The sequence below is a fragment of the Cynara cardunculus genome, assembly GCF_001531365.2.
Source record: "Cynara cardunculus var. scolymus isolate 2C chromosome LG 13, CcrdV1, whole genome shotgun sequence".
Taxonomy (NCBI): domain Eukaryota; kingdom Viridiplantae; phylum Streptophyta; class Magnoliopsida; order Asterales; family Asteraceae; genus Cynara; species Cynara cardunculus.
The window spans coordinates 26106686-26130650 of NC_037540.1; the positions used below are offsets into that span (position 1 = coordinate 26106686).

The following is a 23965-nucleotide window of genomic DNA, read 5'->3' on the forward strand; positions in this document are numbered from 1 at the left end:
CATTATGCACCCGTTTCATGACCATTCTAACAACTGAACGGATCAACTTCATATACAATGCAACATGGATCTCAATGAAAGTAGTGCATTAATCTCGAATTGTTAAGAAAATGAAAACGTTTCATTATCATGAATCTATTTCATTAACTATTTTGCAATGAAACCTTTTCACCTTCAAATTCTTACAGCAGATTAATTTCATGACGAATAAAGTCGATTATGCATTATTTCATTAGCTATGAATCTATTTCATTAATCTATTTTATTAATTTTTTTACATGAATCTATTTCATTAACTATTTTATTAATTTTTTTACATGAACAAGATATCCAGCAGATTCATTGCATTGCAAATAATTAAAAAAAAAAAGATTTTAATAATATATTATAATAAAAGTTTGAAATGTTACCATTTTTCATACTTTCTTCTATTAAATTGCCTTAAATAAAATGTATTACTAACTTCCTTAATTATCAAAAAATTGTGTAAAATGACATAAATAACCTTATCAATTAAATTTAATTAAAAAAAATGGAATTTTCTTATTGGTCGAAATTGGTTTACACGGCTTTTTAGAATTGGATGGTTCGCATTTGAACCTGCCCCTAATTGACCGGTTAATCATTAACCGCTTTAAGACTTGAAAAATGATGGTGGAAGTGAATGGTTTTAATAGATGAAATGGGTGCATAATATATTTTATTCTCTATGCAATTAATGTTCATATGAGACGGTTTCATTAATATATGGTTTATTGGCTTTTTTTGTTCATGATGAAACATGTTCATGCACTCGTTTCATGATGATGAAACATATTCATTTTCAAGCTTCAATATCAAATGAGGATAATGAAACTCGATATTGCAAAATCATAATATTTAATAAGCGTATTAAACAATGAAAATTTTTCATTAACTAAAATGTAACAAATCCGTCTACTAGTAAATTAAGAAAAACGAAATATGATCATTTATTTTAATTTTTTATGAAATTATTCATTATACATTAGTGAATATGTTGTGTTTTGATTTTGATATAACTTATTGATGGATATTATTTTAAAAAATGTTAACATTAAAATAGTATATTACTTCACAAAGTGAATCAATTTCATTAATAATATAATTTACCTGATATGGTTGTCTTGAATAAAAAATACTATGAATTAAATTTATTTACCGATTCTACCCTTATTGATGAAATAAAATAAATATTAATTATTTTTTAATTTTTAATTTCCTAAAATAAAGTATGTAATCTTAGCCATTGATCAAAAAAATGAATGGATGAGATTGGTTTACACGGTTTACACAAATGGGTCAAGTTTTTATTTGAACGCTCCTCTATATATATATATATATATATATATATATATATATATATATATATATATATGGTACATTTCAAATGCAACCATGTCCATTTGTACAACCAATGTAACCCAATCAATTGAGATATTTATGAAAACGATGAGAGTTCATTTATTATGATTTGAATATTTATAGAAAATAATTATAGTTCATTAATTATGATCAATACTTTATATTTGGAAACAATCAAAACTTTTATAAATCACATATTCATCAAATAAAATGGACGGTTGAGATTGAATTGTATCAGTTGTACAAATATAAATAATTGCATAATAACTCACCTCTATATATATACACATGCATATACATTCATACACTACATGTATAATCCATTCACACACGTTCCTAAAAAGGAAAGAGATAATGCTAACTTAATCTCAAATTAAAGAGTTCAAGTTATACCAAGGGAAAAGTTAGTGATCTCAAAAAATCTCTAGCTTGAACATTCAATGATGTTCTTAGTGCATAAAACAAAGTTCCCAAAACATATAAATATGATGATAATATCCATCCAACATAATAGGGACGGACTCAGAAAATTTTTCAAACGATGGCACCATATAATTAATATAGTATAATATACATCTAAAAATAATTACAAAAATTATGGTTTTTTAAATACTGATAGGGCTGTAAACGAACCGATCGTTCAGCAAACCGTTCGTGAACCGTTCGGCGGGAAGTTCGTTTATGTTCATTTATTTAATAAATGAACGAACATGAACTATTTTTTTTTGTTCATTTAGCTAAACGAACTAACATGAACAAGAGTCTCATTCGTTCATTTATGTTCGTGAACGTTCGTTCATTTACCGTTCTTTTGCGTTCGTTTATGTTCGTTTGTTTATGTTCGTTTATATATTAAGTTTAATATATTATCTTTTATTTATTTACATTGAATTCAAATAATATTTATTTATGTTCGTTTAGCCCGTTCGTTTACGTTCGTTTAGCAACGTTACGAACGAACATAAACGAACACGAACACACCTTATTTCTAAACGAACGAACACGAACACAAAGATTTTCGTTCGTTTACTGTTTGTGTTCGTTCGTTTGTTCAGTTAAATTAAACGAACGAACATGAACAAGCCTCCGTTCGTGTTCGTTCGGTTCGTTTACAGTCCTAAGTACCGATAAACAACTCCTAAACTTGTACCCGACGCATCTTCATCTTTTGAAAACGGTCAATATATACTCAAAAATAATTACAAAAAGTATGGTTTTGGTTATTTGGGCTTTGTTTTGTTTGGGTTTTAGTTGCACCATTTGGATTTCAGGAAAATACGGTAGCACCTTCTAAAACGATACGGTAGCACCGTTAACAAACCTAAATTTTTTACCCTTCGGCCGTGAAATAATACGGTGGAACGTGCCACCCATGCCACCACATGACGTCCGCCCATGCAACACAAAGTGTAGAGATAGAGTTAGAAGACAACATTAAGGGGCTGTTTGACAATTACTAAATGGTTTGATGCAAAATGATTAAGTGGTCAAAATGATTAAGAGGTTCTCATGATATAATGCAAAGTGAAATATAATTGTTTGGTAATTGTGTACAATGAAATTAAGGCTCTTAATGGTTAAAAGAGATGCAGCATACAAAATCATTCAAAAGGTTTTAGAACCATTAAGATGCAGACTTTTTTTTGCCAAACAAGATTCACCTCTTAACGATTCAAAGATTGCCGCTTAATGGAATTATTAAGAGGTAAACAAACAACCCCTAAGGCTTACATAGAAACCTAAATTGGGAGAAAACCACGGGTGGAGGTCAACTTCGAGAGAAATCCATTAGTGATAGATGAGGATTACAATATTCTTGAAGGAATAGAATTACAACTATTGTGTTTGTGAGTATATAATTAGAGATGTAAATAATAAAACGGATGATATCTGAACGTCACCTGAGAATTTATCCATAGGGGTTCCCTCTATTTTAAGAAAGCATTAAAAATGAAAAAGAGAGGGAGCATAAACTTGATAAAACCAAAAGAGTGAAAACTGTAGTTGGCAAAGGAGTCTTCCAAGCAAAGTTGCATCATATTTCAGTGGCCCAACAAGTATGGCTTCAAAAGTGACCATTCCTTAAAAATTACGAAAAAAGAAAATCTGCTGAAAAGATGCTTTTATAAAAAGCTGAGTAGTGCACACTTCCCGGTGCCTAAAAGCTTTGCGTCCGCGAGCATGAAAAAAGCCTCATAATGCACATCTTGCCGCTCGTGAACGAAAAAGTCACGCGCCTGCATACACGTCCAACTATACTCAAGGGCAGACTTATTAAGAACCGAGCAGAGTCCCATGCACCTGCTCACTTGATTACCGTAAAAGGAAAAATTGTAGGCGTCTTGAAGGTACACCCGCTTGATTTTTGAGGGTGGCCTTAAATATTTCAAAACTGAAAATACAACAAAAACAAGCAGTTGACAGGACGGTTTTTCTTTACTAGCACAATTGTTTTTTAAACAACTAAAAAGCCAATAACTTGAATTCAACCAAAAAAACAAAGTAAGATGTATAGTTAATGTTGACTTGCAAAACATCCTATTTAAACATAAATTTGAAAACCCAAAAAAGCAGAAGACAATCAATATCAAATAATAAGATTTGGAATGTTTTATGAAATCAACCAAAAAAACAAAAAAGTTTCCGCTGACAATGAAATTCAGCTAAAAACACGCCGGGCGTGAGACATAGTCTTGTGTTCTGCTCAAAAGGCCAAGGTTGAAAAAATGTATTATTTCCAAATCTACTGGGAAGAGAGGATTGAAGATTTGGTGCATTTGTACCTCCCATAACTGTCAATCTCATATTACCTTTCTTTGGCATTACCATCTGTCTTCATCCTTCACTCAAACTTCAACAATACTGTTCCCTATATCTTATCTCTGTAGTTTCAGAACATAATGGTTTAGTATACACAACAGTATTAAGAGCAGTTTCAACACTACCATTCATTTTCTGCCCATATTCAAGGTCATCATCAACATTGGAGGAAATGACCTGCAAAATTTGCAATCAAGTTGCATAACCATTGTTGGTACCTGTCTTTGACAAATTCTGCACTAAAAGATGGTGGTTACTTGATCATTGTCCAATTCAGCCCTTCCATACATCTTGTAGTCTTCCAAGACTTGACAATGCTTGGAACTGTGCCCAAATCTCTCATTCCTTCCTGCACCCTGAAAGACAACTGGTGTAATGTAGTGACAGATGGAACAAGCAAATAGCTTTTTATGGTTCGAGTACAATATGTTTTCAACCTACTTGTCATAAAATATATATTTTTCAGTCTTACATGCTTGTGAGAGGGTTTCAACAACAAATTTTCCAAAACCAGGAACAAGCAGAGAGCCATGAATAAAGTAAAATTGGTCCCATCACCCATCCCAAATTTGTGGGTCAACAGAAAATGTCGCCAGCCTGAATATCCATAGAACAGTTATAAGTAACTTAAAGAAGCAGTGAACTCAGAGAAATAAGAGAATGGAGACAACGCCCTTCAAACTGTTGTTCCTGAAGATAAATTTATTGATTGATAAGATTCCAGAGCAATAATCAGGACTGCAATTTAAAACTTACATCACTAAATCCATATCTACCATTCTTCAGCACATACACGTTTAAATAACATAACAAATACCAAGTAGATCTGAGAAGGATCTTATCAAAAAAATCGGATTGAGCACCAGAAAGAAAATCCTGCCAAGAGATGTCCTGTTTTCTTACCAGATGTCTAAATTTTCTTGATGCAGGTATAATAATGCTCTACATGGACTGAGCTCCTTGATAAGTGAATTTCACGATGTGTTCCCCAATGATATACCCCCTGTTTGCCTCCGATTCGTGGTATTGAAGACCAAATTAATCCTATTCCGGGAGCACCAGTATTAAATAAGGCCGCTTATAGGAGTAACCGGAGGAAACAAAGGAAATGCAAAAACAGATTAAAGAACTTACGACAAGAGGCTGTGTGCGTGAAAGCATGAGCGCTTGTGCCATACCTACCTTGTTGGTGCCTAAAAAGGATGGGAGATGGCGTATGTGCATTGATAGTAGAGTCGTAAACAACATCACAATCAAGTATCATTTTCCTATTCCGAGATTGGATGATTTGCTTGATGAATTACATGGTTTTAAACTATCCTCAAAGATTAGATTTGAGGAGTGGATACCACCAGATTCGGATGAGAGAAGGGGATGAGTGGAAGACCGCTTTCAAGACTAAACGTGGGTTGTACGATGGTTATAATGTCGTTTGGTCATACTAATGCGCCTAGTACATTCATGAGATTGATGCATGAAGTTCTCAAACCATTTGGGTAAGTTTGTGGTGGTTAATTTGGATGATATTCTGAATTACAGCAAAAATATGACAGATCATCTAATTCATCTTAGAAGCGTTTTTGAGGTTTTTAGAAAACAGAAATTGTATGCAAAGATGAAAAAGTGTAATTTTCTTGTGCCTAGTGTTACTTTTCTTGGCTATATTGTGTCAAAAGATGGCGTTTCAGTAGATCCATCTAAAGTGGCAGCAATCAATTCATGGCCGATTCCTAAAAGCATAACAGAGGTTAGATCCTTTCATGGCTTAGCTTCCTTTTATAGAAGATTTTTGAAGAATTTTTCAAGTGTGGTTGCACCTATGACTGAATGTCTCAAGAACGAGAAGGGGAAGTTTGAGTGGACAAAAGAGGCTCAAAAATAGTTTGACTTAGTAAAAGAACTCTTATGTAAAGCGCCTATTCTTGCACCACCAGATTTCTCATGCCCTTTAGAAGTAGAGACGGATGCTAGTGGAGTTGGGATTGGGGCTGTTTTAGTCCAATAAAAACGTCCTATCACTTATTTTACTGAGAAATTGAATGGAGCCCGTTTGAACTATTCTACTTATGACAAGGAATTCTATGCAATTGTGAGAGCTTTAGATCATTGGAATCACTATTTGAGGCCTAGTCACTTTATTTTGCATTTGGATCATAAAACATTAAAGTACATACATGGCCAACAAAAACTTAATCCATATCATACCAAGTAGGTTGAATTCATTCAATTTTTCATCAAAGTAAAAAAAAAGGTGAAACTAATGCTTGGTTTAAAAATGTGCGCATAATGCGCAGTGCGATGCGCTGAAGAAAACGCATCAAAGGGTCTAATGCGTTGCGTTTCCATGATGCGCTCGCATCACCTACGCATCACATGATGCGTGCATCACCTTTGCATCAGCGCATCATGTATGTTGCATTTTTGGGCTCCCTTTTTCAGTTTTTAGTTGGGCTTTTTAGTTAATTAAAATAGAACATGAGACTGTGAGAGACGTAATAGAAGAAGCCGACAGCGAAGAAGTAGAAGTCGCAATGTGAGAGACCTAGCATCGCATATCCATCAGACATTTACTTGTGTTCTCATGGTAGTAGTTTGTGTGTTCTGTACTTCTGTTATTCCGATTCACGAACTTTTTAAAATTCTAATGCCACTTTTTTAACTACTTTATGTTATAAATGAAGTATTTTGATAGGTAAGTATTTTTAATGTAGAAATTGATATGTAGAATTAATTTATAAATATTTTTTGAATACCGGGCGCATCACGTGCGTGATGCGAGCGCATCAGCATCACGCATCGGCTTCCGGGACCCTTAACGCATCGGACCGCATCGCGCTTTTTAAAACCAAGAACTAATGTGGTGGCTGACGCCTTGTCTAGAAGACATGCAAATGCTTAGTGTTTTGAATTTCAGGTTGCTTGGACTTGAATTGATCAAAGAATACTACAAAGAAGAGGGAGATTTCGGACCTATTTTGGAACAGTGTTCGAAGGGATCTGTAGGCTTTTATCTACTACAAGATGGATTTCTTTTTTAAGGAAACCGAATCTGCATTCCTAAGTGTTCTATTCGGGAGCTGTTGGTATGTGAAGCTCATGGTGGAGGGTTGGCAGGTCAATTTGGCAATACAAAAACTCTAATGATGTTACAAGAGCACTTCTATTGGCCTAGGATGTTGGGAGATGTGGATACTGTGATTTCAAGGTGCGCTACTTGTCAAAGGGCTAAAAGACATTTCATCAAGGCTTATATACTCCATTACCAGTTGCGGAGTTTCCATGGGAAGATGTATCGATGGATTTCATTGTTGGATTGCCTAGAACTCAAAGAGGCAAGGATGCGATCATGGTAGTTGTGGACAGATTTTCGAAGATGGCTCACTTTGATCCATGTCATAAAACAGATGATGCAATAAAGGTGGAAGATCTGTATTTCAATGAGATTATTCGTTTATGATAAGTGTTAATCTATTAACCTTATTACATCATTTTCTTAATCATTTTCCTTTGTTTTATTTTCCCATTAGTGTCTAAGTTGAGTCTTTTTATGTCATTTTATGTAATTTCTTATTTTATATAAATTAGTAGTATTATATCATAATTTTTTGTTATTTTGCCATATATGCAGATTTTTAAGATTTCTGGCCAGTCCTGTAGCAATCCTACAGGATTCTTTTGGTACTGCAGCAGTCCTATAGGAGCAAGCAGTGGCCTACACCTTTTCTTTTGGGCCGAAACCATGGGCTGAAATGATGGAGCTGCAAATTTAAGGCTTGGGCTTTAGGCTACCTTAATTTATAAGCCTTCTTTATTACTTTTAACCTATCTTCTAATGTAAGCCTGAACCTCCTTATACATAGGAGTTGTTACTAAGCTAAAAACACAACTTTTTAACCTTTGGATTTATTATTTTCTCTCAAGTATTTTAGCTTTCAGTTTCTTTGCATAATCAAGAACCAAAAAATGTCATGTATTTTGTTGTCAAGCATTAATCTAAGTTCAAGTGTTCAAGTTTCATTTCCTTCTTGTCTTACTTGCAATTTTTAAAAGCTTTTTAATCTTACTTACAAAGTGGAATTAATCAATTATTTTGCAATACATTGGATTTCATCCTTTATGGCTCACGATTAATTTCCTTGGATAAAAATCTATTTTCCAAATATTACAAGTAATTTCTCACTTTTAGTGACGAAACTTGTTTTGCAAGTTCCGTGACTTAAAGTGCAAGTTTCCTAATCACAAGGGTGGTGCCTGATTGGTTTGAGCTTGGGCTCCAAAGGTCAAAAGTGCCTGGAGTTCCCAGGTTCAAATCCAAGGAAGAATAAAAATCCCCTTGTAGCCACGGAGGTTCAAATGCAGTGACTCCGGGCTACCCGCAAAGCAGGTTGGATATTCAGGTTAATTAGAAAAAAGTGCAAGTTTCTTTAACTTCTTCTTTACAAGTCCTTACTTTTACTTTATCTCATCTCTTTTAGAGTAATTTTAATTTCCAGTATTTACTTTTATGCGCTTCAATTTTCAGTATTTAATTTCTAGTCTTTTACTTTCCAATACTTTAATTTTCAGTCTTTTAATTACTGCACTGTACTTTTCTGCAATTTACTTTACTGCAATTTAACTTCAATCATTTGTATTTATGCACTTCAATATACAGTCTTTTACATTCTCGCAATTTAATTTCTGCAATTTACTTTTTCGCATCAGTTACTTATTTTTCAGTCTTTACATCCTTCGCGAGAAGAAACCGAGCAATGATGGGCTAAACGCCTTAGCTTGGGGTGTAAGGGGAAATTAAGACCAAAGCCAATATAAAAAAACAGAGGTGTCTCATTAGCATTATAGTCTAACTATTTGTTTCAAGTGATTAATATTTCATTGAAGATTACATCAAAATAAATTTGACAACTAAATTTAGGTATGAAAATGCATTAACTTTCAGAGTTAAGATAAATAAGAAAACCTGAGGTAATAAGAGAATGTCATAAAGAGCTTTAGCATCTGACAAGTACTATACTCCTACGGTGTAAAATGGTAACATTGTGTTGTGCTAGGATTCACGACGTTTAACATAAATGATATCGTATCGATAGCACGTCGGCCTGTGTGTACTCTTGAGAGGCCGTCTGACCTGATAGTTGATACTGTGACGGTTCTATAACATCTTGTGGTATTATAGAACTGTGGCACGAGTGTTATGTCATCTTTCTACTACACTGTACTTTTCTGCAATTTACTTTAATGCAATTTAACTTCAATCATTTATATTTATGCACTTCAATATACAGTCTTTTACATTCTCGCAATTTAAATTCTGCAATTTAATTTTTTGCATCAGTTACTTATTTTTCAGTCTTTACATCCTTCGCGAGAAGAAACCGAGCAATGATGGGCTAAACGCCTTAGCTTGGGGTGTAAGGGAAAATTAAGACCAAAGCCAATGTAAAAAAACGAGGTGTCTCATTAGCATTATAGTCTAACTATTTGTTTCAGGTGATTAATATTTCATTGAAGATTACATCAAAATTAATTTGACAACTAAATTTAGGTATGAAAATGCATTAACTTTCAGAGTTAAGATAAATAAGAAAACCTGAGGTAATAGAAGGTCATAAAGAGCTTTAGCATCTGACAAGTACTATACTCCTACGGTGTAGAATGGTAACATTGTGTTGTGCTAGGATTCACGACGTCTAACATAAATGATATCGTATCGATCACGTCGGCCTGTGTGTACTCTTGAGAGGCCGTCTGACCTGATAGTTGATACTGTGACGGTTCTATAACATCTTGTGGTATTAAAGAACTATGGCACGAGTGTTATGTCATCTTTCTATTAGATCACTTGGTTTGTGTCTTAATCAACCTTCACATTATGTGTTTTTTTACGACTGATATTTTCTTAGTTGCTAATCAAACCTCTCAATTTTAGATAAAACAAATCCCTCGAATTCGTCATCTGAAATTACTTTTTATAGACTGGACTTTTGAAGAACTTTACAAAGCTTTCTATGTGGGAATGATATCTAGTACTTATACCATTATTACTTGTTACAAGACGATAGTAGTTTAAGGTGTATAATTGCACTGAGTTCTATTTTTGTGTTGAAATTTAAAGTTGCATAAACCGAACGCCTTTAGTTTACATGGAGTTCCAAAGACCATTGTAAGTGATCGTGTAAGTTTATGAGTTTCTTTTGGAAGTCTTTGTGGAAGCTTGTAGGGACAAAGTTGCTATTTAGCACTTCTTATCACCCACAAACTGATGGCCAAACTGAGGTGACAAATCGTACTCTTGGTTTTCTTCTGCGCTATTTGGTTAACAAGACTCGGAAAGGTTGAGACGTAAAATTGGCTTATGCAGAATTTGCTTATAATAGATCACCTACTCATGCTACAAAGCATTCTCCATTAGAGGTGGTTTATGGAGTTAATCCAAGGTTGCCAATTGATTTTATTGTTGTACCTAAACAACAATGGGTTCATGAATAAGCGAAGGCTAAAATTGAGTTTATGCAGAAACTCCATGCTCAAGTTCGTGTAAGAATTGAGAAAGTGAATGATATGTATAAAGCATGAGCAAATAAAAATCGCAAACAGCAAGTTTTCAAGGTTGGGGACTTTAGTTTGGTTACACTTGCGCAAAGAGAGACTCCCAAGTAAAAGGAAGAACAAGCTTATGCCCCGTAGTGAAGGACCGTTCAAAATCATTGAGAAGGTTGGAGATAATGCATATAAGCTTCAATTGCCGGGTGATTATGGAGTTAGTGCCACATTCAACACTGGTGATTTGACTCATTATATTCCAGATGAACTTCTAGGGTCGAGGACAAACTCTTTTGAAGAAGAGGGGGATGATACGAGTATGGAGAATCTTGAGAATCTGCTAATCATATACGAGAGTAACATCGGGTTGGATTTTAATTCAATCAGAGCTTTAAATTCACAGTTTGAGCTGAATTCAAGAAATGGAGATCTATGCTATGCATGATTTCTCACTCAAACTAGTTCACTTGTCCTTCAAGTGTTCATATCCATTTAATTGCTTTCATAAATTTTACCCACTGGTTTTTGGGTTTCATTCAGACCGGTTTTACCAGGTTTGGGTTAGGTTTTAATTATAGCAAGTTATCCAATTAGATAGACTTTTAATTATTTTGTTTAGGTAGGCTCAATATTAGGATAGGATTGGAATGCTTCCTTTTTTTATTTGTCCTTATTTTCATTTTTTAGGTTAGCCTATAAAATAAACACTTGTATACCATATGAAAGATGCAGATTTAATTGAGAGTACTTTCCAGATTTCCTTTTTTTTAAACTATTCTTTATTTGTGTGAGTTGGTGGATTTAATCCTTCATACTTGCATGAGGTTTGTTCTTGTTCTTGAGGGTGCTTTGCTTTAATCAAGAATTTGATCATTCCGACTTCTTGTTTTAAATCTTGTGGCGTGGCCTTTACGATTCAAAACTTGAGTTTCTATTATTCCATGTTGTGTTTTTTAATTCGTCAAAAAAAATCACATCAAGGAGAATGTCAGATACTTGGCACATGAACAGAGCGCCATTGTCGGGGAATTGTTGAGCAAAGGGGCAGCTGGGTGTGTCGAGTTTGCTAAGAAGACGGAGAATGAAAAGCGGGAGGCTGAGTTTTCTGCTGTTAAGACCATTCAAGATGAACACGGAGTCGTCATAGTGAAGAACCGAAAAGATATAGGTGTGGGACATGAGTTTAAAATTAAGAAAACAAAATACTTCCTCGATTTGAAAGAAGAGGGGGAAAACAATGTTGGTTTTGGAGTTCAACAGACCGGTTAAAACAGGGAACAAAATTATTACACGGTGTCAAGTTGCAGGGCTCGGCATTTGGGATAAGAACATTCATATACAAGAGAATTTGGATGAGTTTATAAGCTGGCAGAATTGTGGGAATGGCAGATTGGCTGATAACTATTGGACTCCGACTCTGGTTTTGGAAGGAAAAGGTGACAGGAAGCTGACGCACAAGAGATTGACCTCAATGGCAGTTGGTGGGGGAGATATTGTAACCTGCTTCAATTTATCTATTTCTTCTATCCACCTTGAAGGCAAGGTGGTTCTTTGGGGGCAGGATAATGTCATGCACCCATCTAGAGGCCCAAGCCCATTCCTAAGTGATATTCTAGAATAGTTAGGAAGGAATAATTTGGGTATTTCTTAGAAGAAATATTTGGTATAAATAAGGGGTTGCAAGGGAGGGAGTCATGAAGAAAATAGTGAGTTTTGTATGGGAGATACTAACATCTCGAATAGCTAGACGTTTTCTTTATTTTGTTGCATTCAATCCAAGCTAGGCCGACGACCATATTCTAATTTATGTTCCGGATTTCCTGGTTGGCTGGTTCATAACAAAACCAAGAGAACCAACAATGCAAAAGCTAAAACAACTAAAAACAATAGTAACTCCTGTGTTATGCACAGTTAAAACAAGAAAAGAAATTGAAAAACCTCTTTCACGCTTGATCTTTTGCTGTTGATGTATCCTCTGTTTCTCGTTGCTGTTAATCATTTGCTGCTGTTTTGGCAGAAGCCAACAGCCCCAAGGCCCCCCAATCGAACTCCCTTCCACTGCATAGATGAATACATATTAGATTTTGTGTATATAAGCATACAACTCTTACAAGCTACAGGAGTATACAAATAACCAACAGAAAACATATGAGATGACAACTTTACAAAATTGAAAGACAAGCACTCCCATTGATCTGTTCCAAATGACAATTTTGATGGTTTCCAAAGCCTGATTAAATGTCCTAACAGAATCAAGTCGAATAAGTAATCCCACCTAACCACCTGGGATAGCAGATGTTGACACGATCTCTACAGTAAAAGAAAGGTTTGTTTTTAATTTAATTTGCTAACCAAATATCCATTACACATAAGTATGCATTTTCTACCATAAAATATAAATCTTATTGTTTCACATATTAGAAAGCTAGCACAACTGAACATATTATATTTTCAACAACAAACCAAATAAGCAACCTTGTTGTTTGCATCAGGTGCACGCCTGTCTGCTACCACCACATCAGTTGGTAACAAAAGGGATACTCCTTTCTCCTTGGCCTCTTTGGGTTTGAAATTGAATCAAAATAATTCAATTTCTATAGCAAAAAAAAAGTTCAATTCATCTTTAGACGTAGCTAACAATTTCAAACGAAAAATCTACTCTAAACAACATACTTAAAGAAAACTTGTGGAACAAAATCACACCCAGGGACCGTTTAATAAACGCTTAACTCGGTAAGCGCTTACCAAGTCATATTACCTTACGGATGAATATGGAAGGACCAAGAGTCTTAACCCCGTAAGTGAGGGCGACGAGTCTTACCCCGTAAGTGAGGGCGACGACTCTTACCACGGTTAGCGCTTACCGGGAAAATTGTTGCATACGATGCCGTTTTTGTTGAGTAAAATCTTACCCGGTAAGTAAGTGATAGTGTTGAATTTTACCAGTAAGCGCTTACCAGGTAAGTGTTTGGTAAACGGCCCCTTACTAATTTCAAGTAAGGATTACTAACGGGCAAAAAAAAGTAAAAATAGAACTGAAAACTTAGCAAAAGAAGGAAACGTTACAATTTTTAGAACAACCACAATGAAGAGAACTGCATTTTTTAGGATGGGCTATTACTCTTTTGCTAATCTCTTCAAATGAAACTATACACCCCAAGTTAAGAAGAAAATTTTGTTGTACATTCATGATGCTAGGATGGTCCGAGGGTTGGAAGGCAACTTTATGTATGCTATAGATCTCAACACATAGGAAAAAAGTAAGAAAAAATGTACACACTTATAGGATGATATGTACGATTTCAGTTGTAGTTGAAGTTGCAAAAGACAAGAACCATCCATTATTAATAATTTCAAACAAAAAAACTACTCTGAACAGCATACTTAAAGGAAACTTGTGGAACAAAATCACACTTGCTAATTTCAAGTAACGATTACTAACAGGCAAAAAAAGTAAAAATATAACTGAAAACTTAGCAAAAAAGGAAATGTTGCATTTTTTTGAACAAACAAAATGAAGAGTGTTGCATTTTTTTGGATGAGTGATTGCTCTTTTGCTAATCTCTTCAAAAGATACTATAAACCCCAATTTAAGAAGAAATCTTCATGGTACATTCATGATGCTAGGATGATCTGAGGGTTGGAAGGCAACTGTCATGTATTCTATAGATCTCAAGGACAGAGAAAAAATGTACACACTTGTAGGATGATATGTACGGTTTCAGTTGTAGTTGAAATTGCCAAAGACAAGAACCATCCATTATTAACTCAAAATATCTCCTTTGCCCCAAAATCCACTTTTTGGACATAATTAACAGATGACCAGAAGCCAAATGAAGCACATAAATGGAACTCTAATTCTCTAAGTTTATGAAGAAAACACAAACAGCTAATTGTGGAAATATAACAAACAGAAAGGATGAAATATGAACGCTATCAATGCTGCTGGAATCACGAGATAACTACACTCTTGGCTGCCTTCAATATTAATGATGAAAACAAATTTGAGTGAAGAAACTTTGTGGTTTGTGGATTTTGATTTACGCTTCTAGGGTTTCATACTGCAACCAAGCTTAGACTTCTAGTTCTTGTAAGTGGAGCAGATTTCGCTGGTGTATTTTCCGGTTTGGGGATTGAATATCATCACCAAGAATTATTGAGGTGTGTGGGAAGTGGAATGTTGTTTTGGAGGAAGGTGGAAGAGAGTGGTTGGACCGAGAAGGTGTGTTGTAGGTTGAGTAGCTCTAAAACTTGTACGCTAGGCATAACAAAAGATACCCCTTAGAAATACAAGAAATTGAAACACTGCATTATAAGATGGTACGGATATAAAAACAGGAATTCTATGATAAGTAAAAACAAAGAAAGTTCATGTCATCCAAAATGTCAAATGCGTCAATAGTTTCTGGATATGCATGATGAAAGCACTATAAGTAAAATATGCATCTGATATCGACAATAAACGATCATGCAAGAGTTCCCATACAAAAGTCAAAAGTATGTTCTATAGGATTTTTTCTAAGATTTTCATTTATATCATGTGAGAAGAAACAAAAAGAAAACTGATTATAGGTACCGTTTAATGAGGATGAAGACCAAACAAACCTAGAGTAGAAAATGGGAATGGTATATAAGAAAAAAAAACCTAAAGAATTTCTCTTTTACCAAATTTGTGTTTATGTTTCTTGGCAAGAAGAGGATGAGTGGAAGACACAAAAAGAAAAGATAAAAACGTAAAAGAATCCATTAAACTTTCGCTGAAACCGGTAGAAGTCAGCAATTTTTGCATATTATCAAAATTAGACATCAAGATAATGACAAAGTGTAACACCTTGTACTTGGATCATAATTTCTGGCAAAAATTCGGCATACCCCATTCGAGAAGTCATGTTTTGCCATTTTTTTTACCTGTAAACATTTGCAAAAGTAATGATTGCAAAATAAATTGCTATACAAAAAGCCACGATTACTAACTAGTCTTTATAAAAATGACTATTTACAAGGTATGATGCTACATTCATAATCACCCAAACTAGATTAACTTCCAAAAGCCCCAAATATCACATCATCCAACGAACTTACCTGCTAGCCTTATAATAACCAAAATGTTTGCTAGCACAATCACTTGTTCAGATGCACGTCGACAAACAAAACAAATCAGGCTATATGCCTGGTGAATTCAAGAGTTTTCACAATAAAACATTTCAAGTAATTTATACTTTCAAACAAAAATGCATGATTTACGTATGATTGAGGTGACATGTCAAACACATGTTAATTTCATCCAAGACAGTATAAGTTTGCAATCAAATAATATTTACAATGTTCAATGAATATCACACAGTATGAGGGTGACCCATAACAACCGGAATCAGTAGAGGAGCACTACCCAGTAGTCCACTTATCCGTTAGGGTAACTTTGGTATAATCACCATTGCACAATGTGTCCACTTGACCCTATACCTATAGCCAAGTATCTAGCACATATATCCATGCACGGTACTTCAATACATCACCGATGGGAGCAACCTATCTAACTGTAAAAGGAGCGACCCTAATACAAACGTAACAAAGGGGGTGACCCTAAGTCCCCAGATCTAGATCTACCATTCTCATGACAGTGAATAAATAGATAACTCGCATTGCCCCATTTATACATGATTTTCCTCTTTTGGTTACAAAGCATGCTTGTTTCAAACTAACACCTTTTCAATCTACCAAAGTATTTTCCACATACTTTATCAAAGAAACAAGGCATACTTAATATGTATAAAGTCACTTTGTATAAACATCAATACCTTCTTTTCATAACATCATTTAAAATCATGCATTTTCCACTTCAATCACCAAAACACGTCCGACAAAGATAAATCATGTAAAAGTAATTACGTTTGACGTGCATCCCATTAAAATCTACTTGAAAATCACCTTAGCCTATTTAGTTGAGATCCCGCCGGTGCCCAACTTGTTGATCCATCGTGCTACCTAAACAATCCACACATGTTTCTCATATCAATACAAGCATCCTATACAAAAGATTTAGACAACTTTCTTATGTTAATATACATACCATCAAGAACCACGCAAAAATGGACTTTGAACCTTTTCATACATGGGTTTAAAAGAAACAAATCTTTTATTTACGTCTAAAACGGACAGCTCTGCAAAAACCCATACTCAAAACATATCGATTGTAGAAGACTTCGCAACGGTTCCAGATTGGTATTACAAGTCTAAATCCGAGTTACGAGTGACTTTATACAATTTTTACAATTTCCAGCATCCAATTAACTTAATCCGGTGACTTGGTCTTATTTCTTCCGAGGCTCTTGGCTCACATTCTAACCTTCAAAACATGCTTAACATACACTTTAAAATATGTTTAGAAGGTTCACACATTCATTTTTGCACTTAAAACCTAACTAATGCATAGGCTTTCATATATTGATCAAACCGAACTCAAAAAAACTTTTAACTTCGAAAATCCATCAAAACCCATAAGAAACATTGAAAGGATCATTGTAACACCTTTATATGCCTATCATAACTATATCCACATAATTTCAATCCTTAATTTTGCATAAAACGACTCAATTATAAAATTAAGCAAAACAGTTTGACTTTTTGAAAAAAGTCAACTGTTTTGAACATAACCTTTAATCTAGCATCAAAAACATGCTCGAGTGGAAACTTTCTTCTTCATTCCATCTAATAACATCTTAATGATACCAACAAACAAACCATATCAAACATCTTAACATTTTCTTGATGATTTCAATGTCTTAAAGTTCATCACTAAACTTTGACTTTTAAAGATTGTCAAAGATAACAATTTTCAACTTCAAATCATGATTGAACATCTTAGATGAACTCAAAACTATTCTAAACATGAAATAAACTTTATCCTACAAACTACTTCTACTAACAAGATGTATAATACCCACTTTGTTCCAATCCTTGAAGGATTTTAGGTTCTAATGCATCAAAATGAAGATATAGCACATTTGGACTCAATTGGGGCTTAATGTACATCATAAAACCAGGTTTTCCACAGAAATTACACATATACACGGTTGTCCTCTCATGACAGCCGACTAAAACTCGATTTTGAGCCCTAAAAACCCAAAAAATTGAATCTAATACTAACCTAAACATCAAATATATCAAGAAATCAAACTAAAACATAGAGAACTTACCTTAATTTGTCGATTAGATGAAAAGGAAACAAGGTTGAAGCCATCTTCTTCCTTCTCCCGATTTCTCTCTTCAAAACCTTTATTTTCTTTTTCTTTTCTTTTAAAACCCCTATTTATATTATTACTAGATTAAGGGAATGACACAATAAACCCCTTGGATTTCACTATAAAACAATTCTACCCCAAACTTTCAAACATCCAAATATTTCTATCTAATCTTTTAAAATAGAATGTTACACAGAGAATAGTTCTCACAGAACTTCATTTCAATTTTCAACACAACAAAGGACACTAGTCTGTCAAAAGATGAAAGCTCATCTCGAGTCTCATGCACCAAGTCTTCTTAGCTTTGCTCGCAGACAAAAGCTTTTGTACATAGTTTTTTACTTGTACTTAGTAAAAAGGTTGATCCTTTACTTGAATCCCGACTTGTCAAAAATCCTTCCACTATGCATTAGATTCACTCACATCTAGGTACCCATATTTCTTAGCTTCATACAACAAATGAGTATGCGAAAGAAATTTCTTCCTATAATTTTTCTTTTTTATGTTGTAAAAAGCTTGTTAAGGGACTTCATAACTTTCCTCGTAAAAAAATGTTGGCACTTCTGAATCAAGCAAGTGTTAAAAATAACAGTCTTTTTATGGACTCTCTTGTAAATGTACCTCATAGAAATATTGTTTCCATGACTTAAACTGACATGCTTTTCTGCTCGTTAAACGGTAAGCCTATTGGTTGCTTCAAATTCACCTATCTGAGTACCAAAATTCCTCCTCAACTTCATCTATGTTGTATGGTAACATATCTTTTCCACCAACAAGCATTTCCCCTTTTGAAGACAATAACCCCAATATGCAATATATATCTTCCCATTGAGGATGTGAATGATCTCCTGCTGCAAATGCAAACACACAATCCCTAACCTTTATCCAAGACCACCCAGGTTCCTTTATAACACCTTTTGTTCTCATCAATGTCCTCACCTCCGCAGATTCTCTCCATTTACCTTTAGCAGAATACAAATTTGCCAACGTGATGTGTGTCGATGAGCAATTCGGATCCATTTCAAGAATTTTGTCTGCGGCATGCCTTCCAAATTCAACATCTCCATGTAATCTACAAGCTCTAAGCACAGTTGACCAGACAACGTCATCACCACTATATGGCATGTTAGTTATCATGTTCTCAGCTTCACGCAATCGCCCAGCTCTGCAAAGGAGATCGATCATACAACCATAATGTTCTTTAGATAAGCCAAGCCCGTACTTTGTGATCTGGTTGAAATAGCAAAAACCAGTATCAACCAGACCAGCATGGCTACAAGCGGTAAGAACACCAATGAAGGTCACTGTGTCTGGCCTTAGACCAACCTCAATAAGCCTCTCGAACAGATCTATAGCTTGTTGACTCAATCCATGTTCAGCATATCCATTAATCATCGCTGTCCATGAAACAATATCATTATGTTCAGCCTCTTTAAATATCTTGAAAGCTTCTGGTATGCTCCCACATTTTGAGTACATATTGATCAAACTGCTTCGTACCATACTCGTATGATCTAGACCAATACACAGGCAATGAGCGTGAAGCTGCTTACCTTGCTCAAGAATTGCCATAGTTCCACACACGCTCAGCACACTAGCAAATGCAAACTCAGTCGGCTTTGGCCCTTCAGTTCTCATCAACGAGAGGTATTGAAAAGCTTCCTCCCCAAAACCTCCTTGAGCATACCCCCCAATTATAGTGCTCCATGAAACAACGTCTCTTCGAGTCATCTCCTCAAAAACTACCGAGGATAAGTCTAACTTCCCACATTTCGAATACATCGTCATGATTGAATTAGCCACTGACATACAACCAAAGAGACATGTATGTAAAACATAAGCATGAAATTGTTGACCCAAATCGATTCTTACAATATTTGCACAACCAGAGATGATTGCTGCAAGAGTGAACTCATTAGGACTTACCTCTGATTCTCGCATACGAAAAAAGGCGTGGATCGCCTGCTGCTCTTGACTGGTTTGAACATATGTTGTGATAATTGTTGTCCAGGAGACGACGTCTTTTGTCCTCATTTTCTCAAACAAGTACAAGGCATATTCTCCCTTCCCACACTTGTTGTACATGGTAGTAAGAGTATTAGCCACGAATGAAGTTGTATCAAAACCTTTCTTCAATGTTTGGGTATGAATTTCCTTGCCCTTACGTAACAAACAAGCATCAGCACATGCCTTCAATGCAATAGCCAAGGTGTACGAATCATATGTCATGCCATCTCTACATAAATTAGCAAAATAAGACATTCCCTCCATGTTAAAACCACCATGCACCAAGCCAGTTATAATCGCAGTCCAAGAAACCACATTCCTTATTGGCATCTCATCAAATACTCTACAACCTTTATAAACGTTCCCAGTTTTCATATACATGTCCAAAAGAGCACTGCCCACAAAAACAGAACTCACAAAATCAGTTTTTATACAATACCCATGAAATGATTCCCCTTGTTTAACACTGAAACTGAGAGAACATGCCTTGAATGCTAGACTAAGTAAGAAAGGATCCATTCGTTGAGTAGGATCGACCCACAAGTTGGAAAACAGAGACAAAGCCTCAGATGAATGTAAGGCCTTCACATACCCAGAAATCATGATGGTCCATGTGACTTCATCTCTATGAGGTAATTTATCAAACATTTGGCGGGCGTCACTCAACCTGCCTGATTTCACAAGCTCCTTAAGCTTAGAGTTGACTTCGAGCATGTCGAACCGAGTGGCATTGCGCATTTCTTGAAGTGATGGAGATTTGACTATTTGAGCATAAGCAATGCATGAGGTTGTATACAATCTCCCAATACAAGTTCTGACTGATATAACCATGATTCATCAACTTATCTACTATACATAATCAGATACAGAAAGAATGACGCATTGATCACATATCTTTTGGACGTTGATGGTTTAATCTGTTGTTTGCACCTACAAAAAGTTACAGCAACCATCATTAATGCTCTTGATTCTATCCTCCCTAATACAATAAATAGCTGTTAGAGGGGCATATCCAAGAAAAATTTCAAAAGACATCACCATATATCAGTGACATGATATAAAATAAAACTAAAAACCTGATCATATTTCGAATATGGAAATTAAGCCTCAATTTTTGGGTTTCGGATTTCGGATTGCTTCAGGGTTCGAGTTGGTCGGGTCCGAGTTTAGTTATAATGCAAAAAGTATATAATTCAATCGACTTTGAGGATGAATTCAATCGACTTTCAGAGAATTGATAAACTGATAGAATGCTTATAAATTAGAAAAGAACACAACCGCCTAGGATTTTTAGAATTTTCCAAAGGTAATTAGATTAAGAAATATATTTATATAGTATTTAGAATATATATATATATATATATATATATATGTATGTATATATATTTCGGGTTTTTGGATGGATCAGGTGGCCAAAAATCAAATTCAACCGAACCTAGATTTTCCCTTAAAAGTCGATTTTCGAATTTGCGGATGCAACCGCTTATTACTCTCCAATCATATTCCCCATTTAAACTAATGTATGGAGTAATTTATAGAAAAATTAATGTAGGAAGTCCTTTTTAATATACTAGCTCCAACAGTGTTTCCTACATTACTAGCTACATATTACTTTAAGAATTTATTATATACTGTAATGAGTGTTATTTACATTTTCTAATTATTAATAAAATAAATAATAGTAAAATAATATAATTATATTGTAAGGACCTCCCCAAAATAAGAAGTGAGATAACATAAATAAGGGTAGGAAGCCAATGTAGATGGTAATCTTTTTTTATTTTGGCTCCCCACATTAATTAAAGTATAGATGTAGGAAGTCCATTGGAGATGCTCTAAACAAGCTCAAATATCGTGCGCCACATGAGAATTGTATGTCCACATATTATATTGCAACAACCGGCAAGCCCAAGGGGCATCACAGAATGGGCCATGAGGCTTTGGGGCTGTTTGGAATATGTTGAATGACTTAGTTCGGAATGGTTAACTGGTCGGAATGATTAAGGGGCGATGTATGACTTAGTACAGAATGAAAAATGGTTGTTTGGTAAATTTATGATGATATGGGAAACATAAGTAACCAACACATCGAAGATCAAAATATAAAAAGATGAATAATCACCTAACTCAATTGAAGGATGTGTTTTGATATAAAAGTTCAATCAAGGACAATAAAGCAACCAATTTGTTTTTTCCCTCTTTCAACTCGATAAAAGAATCAACAAAACTGAAGGAACAAACAAACCCCAACTACTGGTATAACAAACGAAGATCTCAACACCAAATTTATGATCAATTAATTGACTTTTTCTTCAAGATCTGGTCCATCTATCCTTAGTTGTTCTTATACATGCAGAGCATGTCACAAGCACTGCTCTTTACCTATGCCATAAACTTGAATAAAATGTACAAGTTATTTTCCTCAACATACTTCCCAAAATGCAAAACCAAATCATTGATGCATTGACAATTAAGCCAACCCTACAACTATATCCAAATCCAATAAGTTTGTCATATATATGTATGGGTAATTACCATTGTTCAACTAACATCACAACAAATGTTAGCAATGTTCCAAACATAATGAGCTCACTGAAACAAGCTAATGATCATTAGAAACATACCCTAAAACAAACTAAACTCATTTTGTTCACAATAGGTCCAATCAACAGAATGGTCACCACTTCAACTATCCTCAACCAACAATCATTCCATCTCTACATTAGGTCAATGGGTTGTTGAAAAAAAAAAACAGATAACCAGGGGAAATCAAAATACAAAGAGGAAGAAACAACGGTCCTCAAACATATCTGCACTAGGAGAAATCGAAATGCAATAACAATGTGGGATGTCAAAGAAAAAAGAGACGTAGGCCTCATTTAATAAAAAAATTATTTGAGACAAATACTCAAACACATTATGTGCCTTAAATTGTAAAATCCCTATGAATAATCTTCTATATATTAGACTAAAAAATCAGGAATCACATTCACAAACTGGAATACAGTGGGGCAATCAAACTAGACTACAAACACCGTCTAACCATCCCATCACCAAACCCACCCCACTGTGTTTGGAGAAGCAACATAGAAGAAGCATTAAAATTCAACATAGGAGAAGCAAACTCGCAAAAGCCATATAGTAGATGCAACATAAATTTGAGGACAAATAAATTAACCAAAAGAATAACTGAGATACCAGATAGGAGACGAGATGCAAGGCAACGATGAAGAGACGAGATGCAACGCAAAGATGAATGGCCGAGAACAGCAAGGCAAAGACGACCAAATGAGATGACGTGAGCAGTAGATGTGAGAAATAAAACCTGAACGATTCAGGGGTTTTAGGAACAGTGTAGACGCTTTATTGTTTTATTTTAGCGTAAACTTCAATTTTGGTCCCAGTCTGAAAGTAGGATCTCAAGTTTCATAGATTTCATAGTTAATCTTTGTATTTTGCTTTGAAAACTGCGTCTGATCACTCCCATTGGTGTTTGGGATTGTTTGTAGAAATAATTTATTGACTTATTTTGGTATAATACTGGTAATAAATATTTTTGAATATTTTAAAAAATAATTTATATCGACGTCAAATCGGTAATAAGAAGTTTTTGAAAAAATTAAATCATTCTAACTTATAATAAGTTTATAAGGACTTTTGTAAATAAAACATAAATTATTTCAAATAAACAATCTCAAACAGCTCCTAATAATATTCATTAGGATTATAAGCATTTTAGTCTTTTTTCTAAGTTTCTTCTAAAAATAAAATACTATCTTTTCTTTGAAGTAAAAGAAATATTATCTTATATATTTTATATATTATATATTATATATATGGTTAAATCAAATAAGAATCACAAAGGGGTTACAAACCCGTGAGCACTAATTTAAAAATAAATTTTTAGATGAATTTTTTTATCAAATGCTAAGATTTAAGATATTGTTTCATATATATTTATTTCATAGTGT

The 23965-nt window shown here is 34.6% G+C and overlaps 1 protein-coding gene across 2 annotated transcripts; it reads right to left on the reverse strand.

The window, feature by feature from the left end:
* Nucleotides 1–4106: 4106 nt before the first annotated feature.
* On the reverse strand, nucleotides 4107–23270 carry LOC112524136 (putative pentatricopeptide repeat-containing protein At3g47840). Of its 2 annotated transcripts, XM_025133809.1 has the most exons (7): nucleotides 23193–23270; nucleotides 18927–20924; nucleotides 18609–18838; nucleotides 16675–16731; nucleotides 12685–12804; nucleotides 4676–4800; nucleotides 4107–4559 (listed from the first exon to the last, which is right to left on the reverse strand). In XM_025133809.1, the coding sequence occupies exons 2-3, from the start codon at nucleotides 20823–20825 to the stop codon at nucleotides 18728–18730; spliced, it is 2010 nt and encodes a 669-aa protein (XP_024989577.1). In that variant the 5' UTR covers nucleotides 20826–20924; nucleotides 23193–23270; the 3' UTR covers nucleotides 4107–4559; nucleotides 4676–4800; nucleotides 12685–12804; nucleotides 16675–16731; nucleotides 18609–18727. The 2 variants fall into 2 exon arrangements, with proteins under 2 accessions (XP_024989577.1, XP_024989576.1); XM_025133808.1 differs by lacking the exons at nucleotides 4107–4559; nucleotides 4676–4800; nucleotides 12685–12804; nucleotides 16675–16731 and having other exon boundaries at nucleotides 18372–20924.
* Nucleotides 23271–23965: the final 695 nt, after the last annotated feature.

Bases quoted from the DNA above. Each gene is read 5' to 3' on its own strand.
- LOC112524136 (XM_025133808.1), bottom strand. From the start codon at position 20,825: ATGGTTATATCAGTCAGAACTTGTATTGGGAGATTGTATACAACCTCA.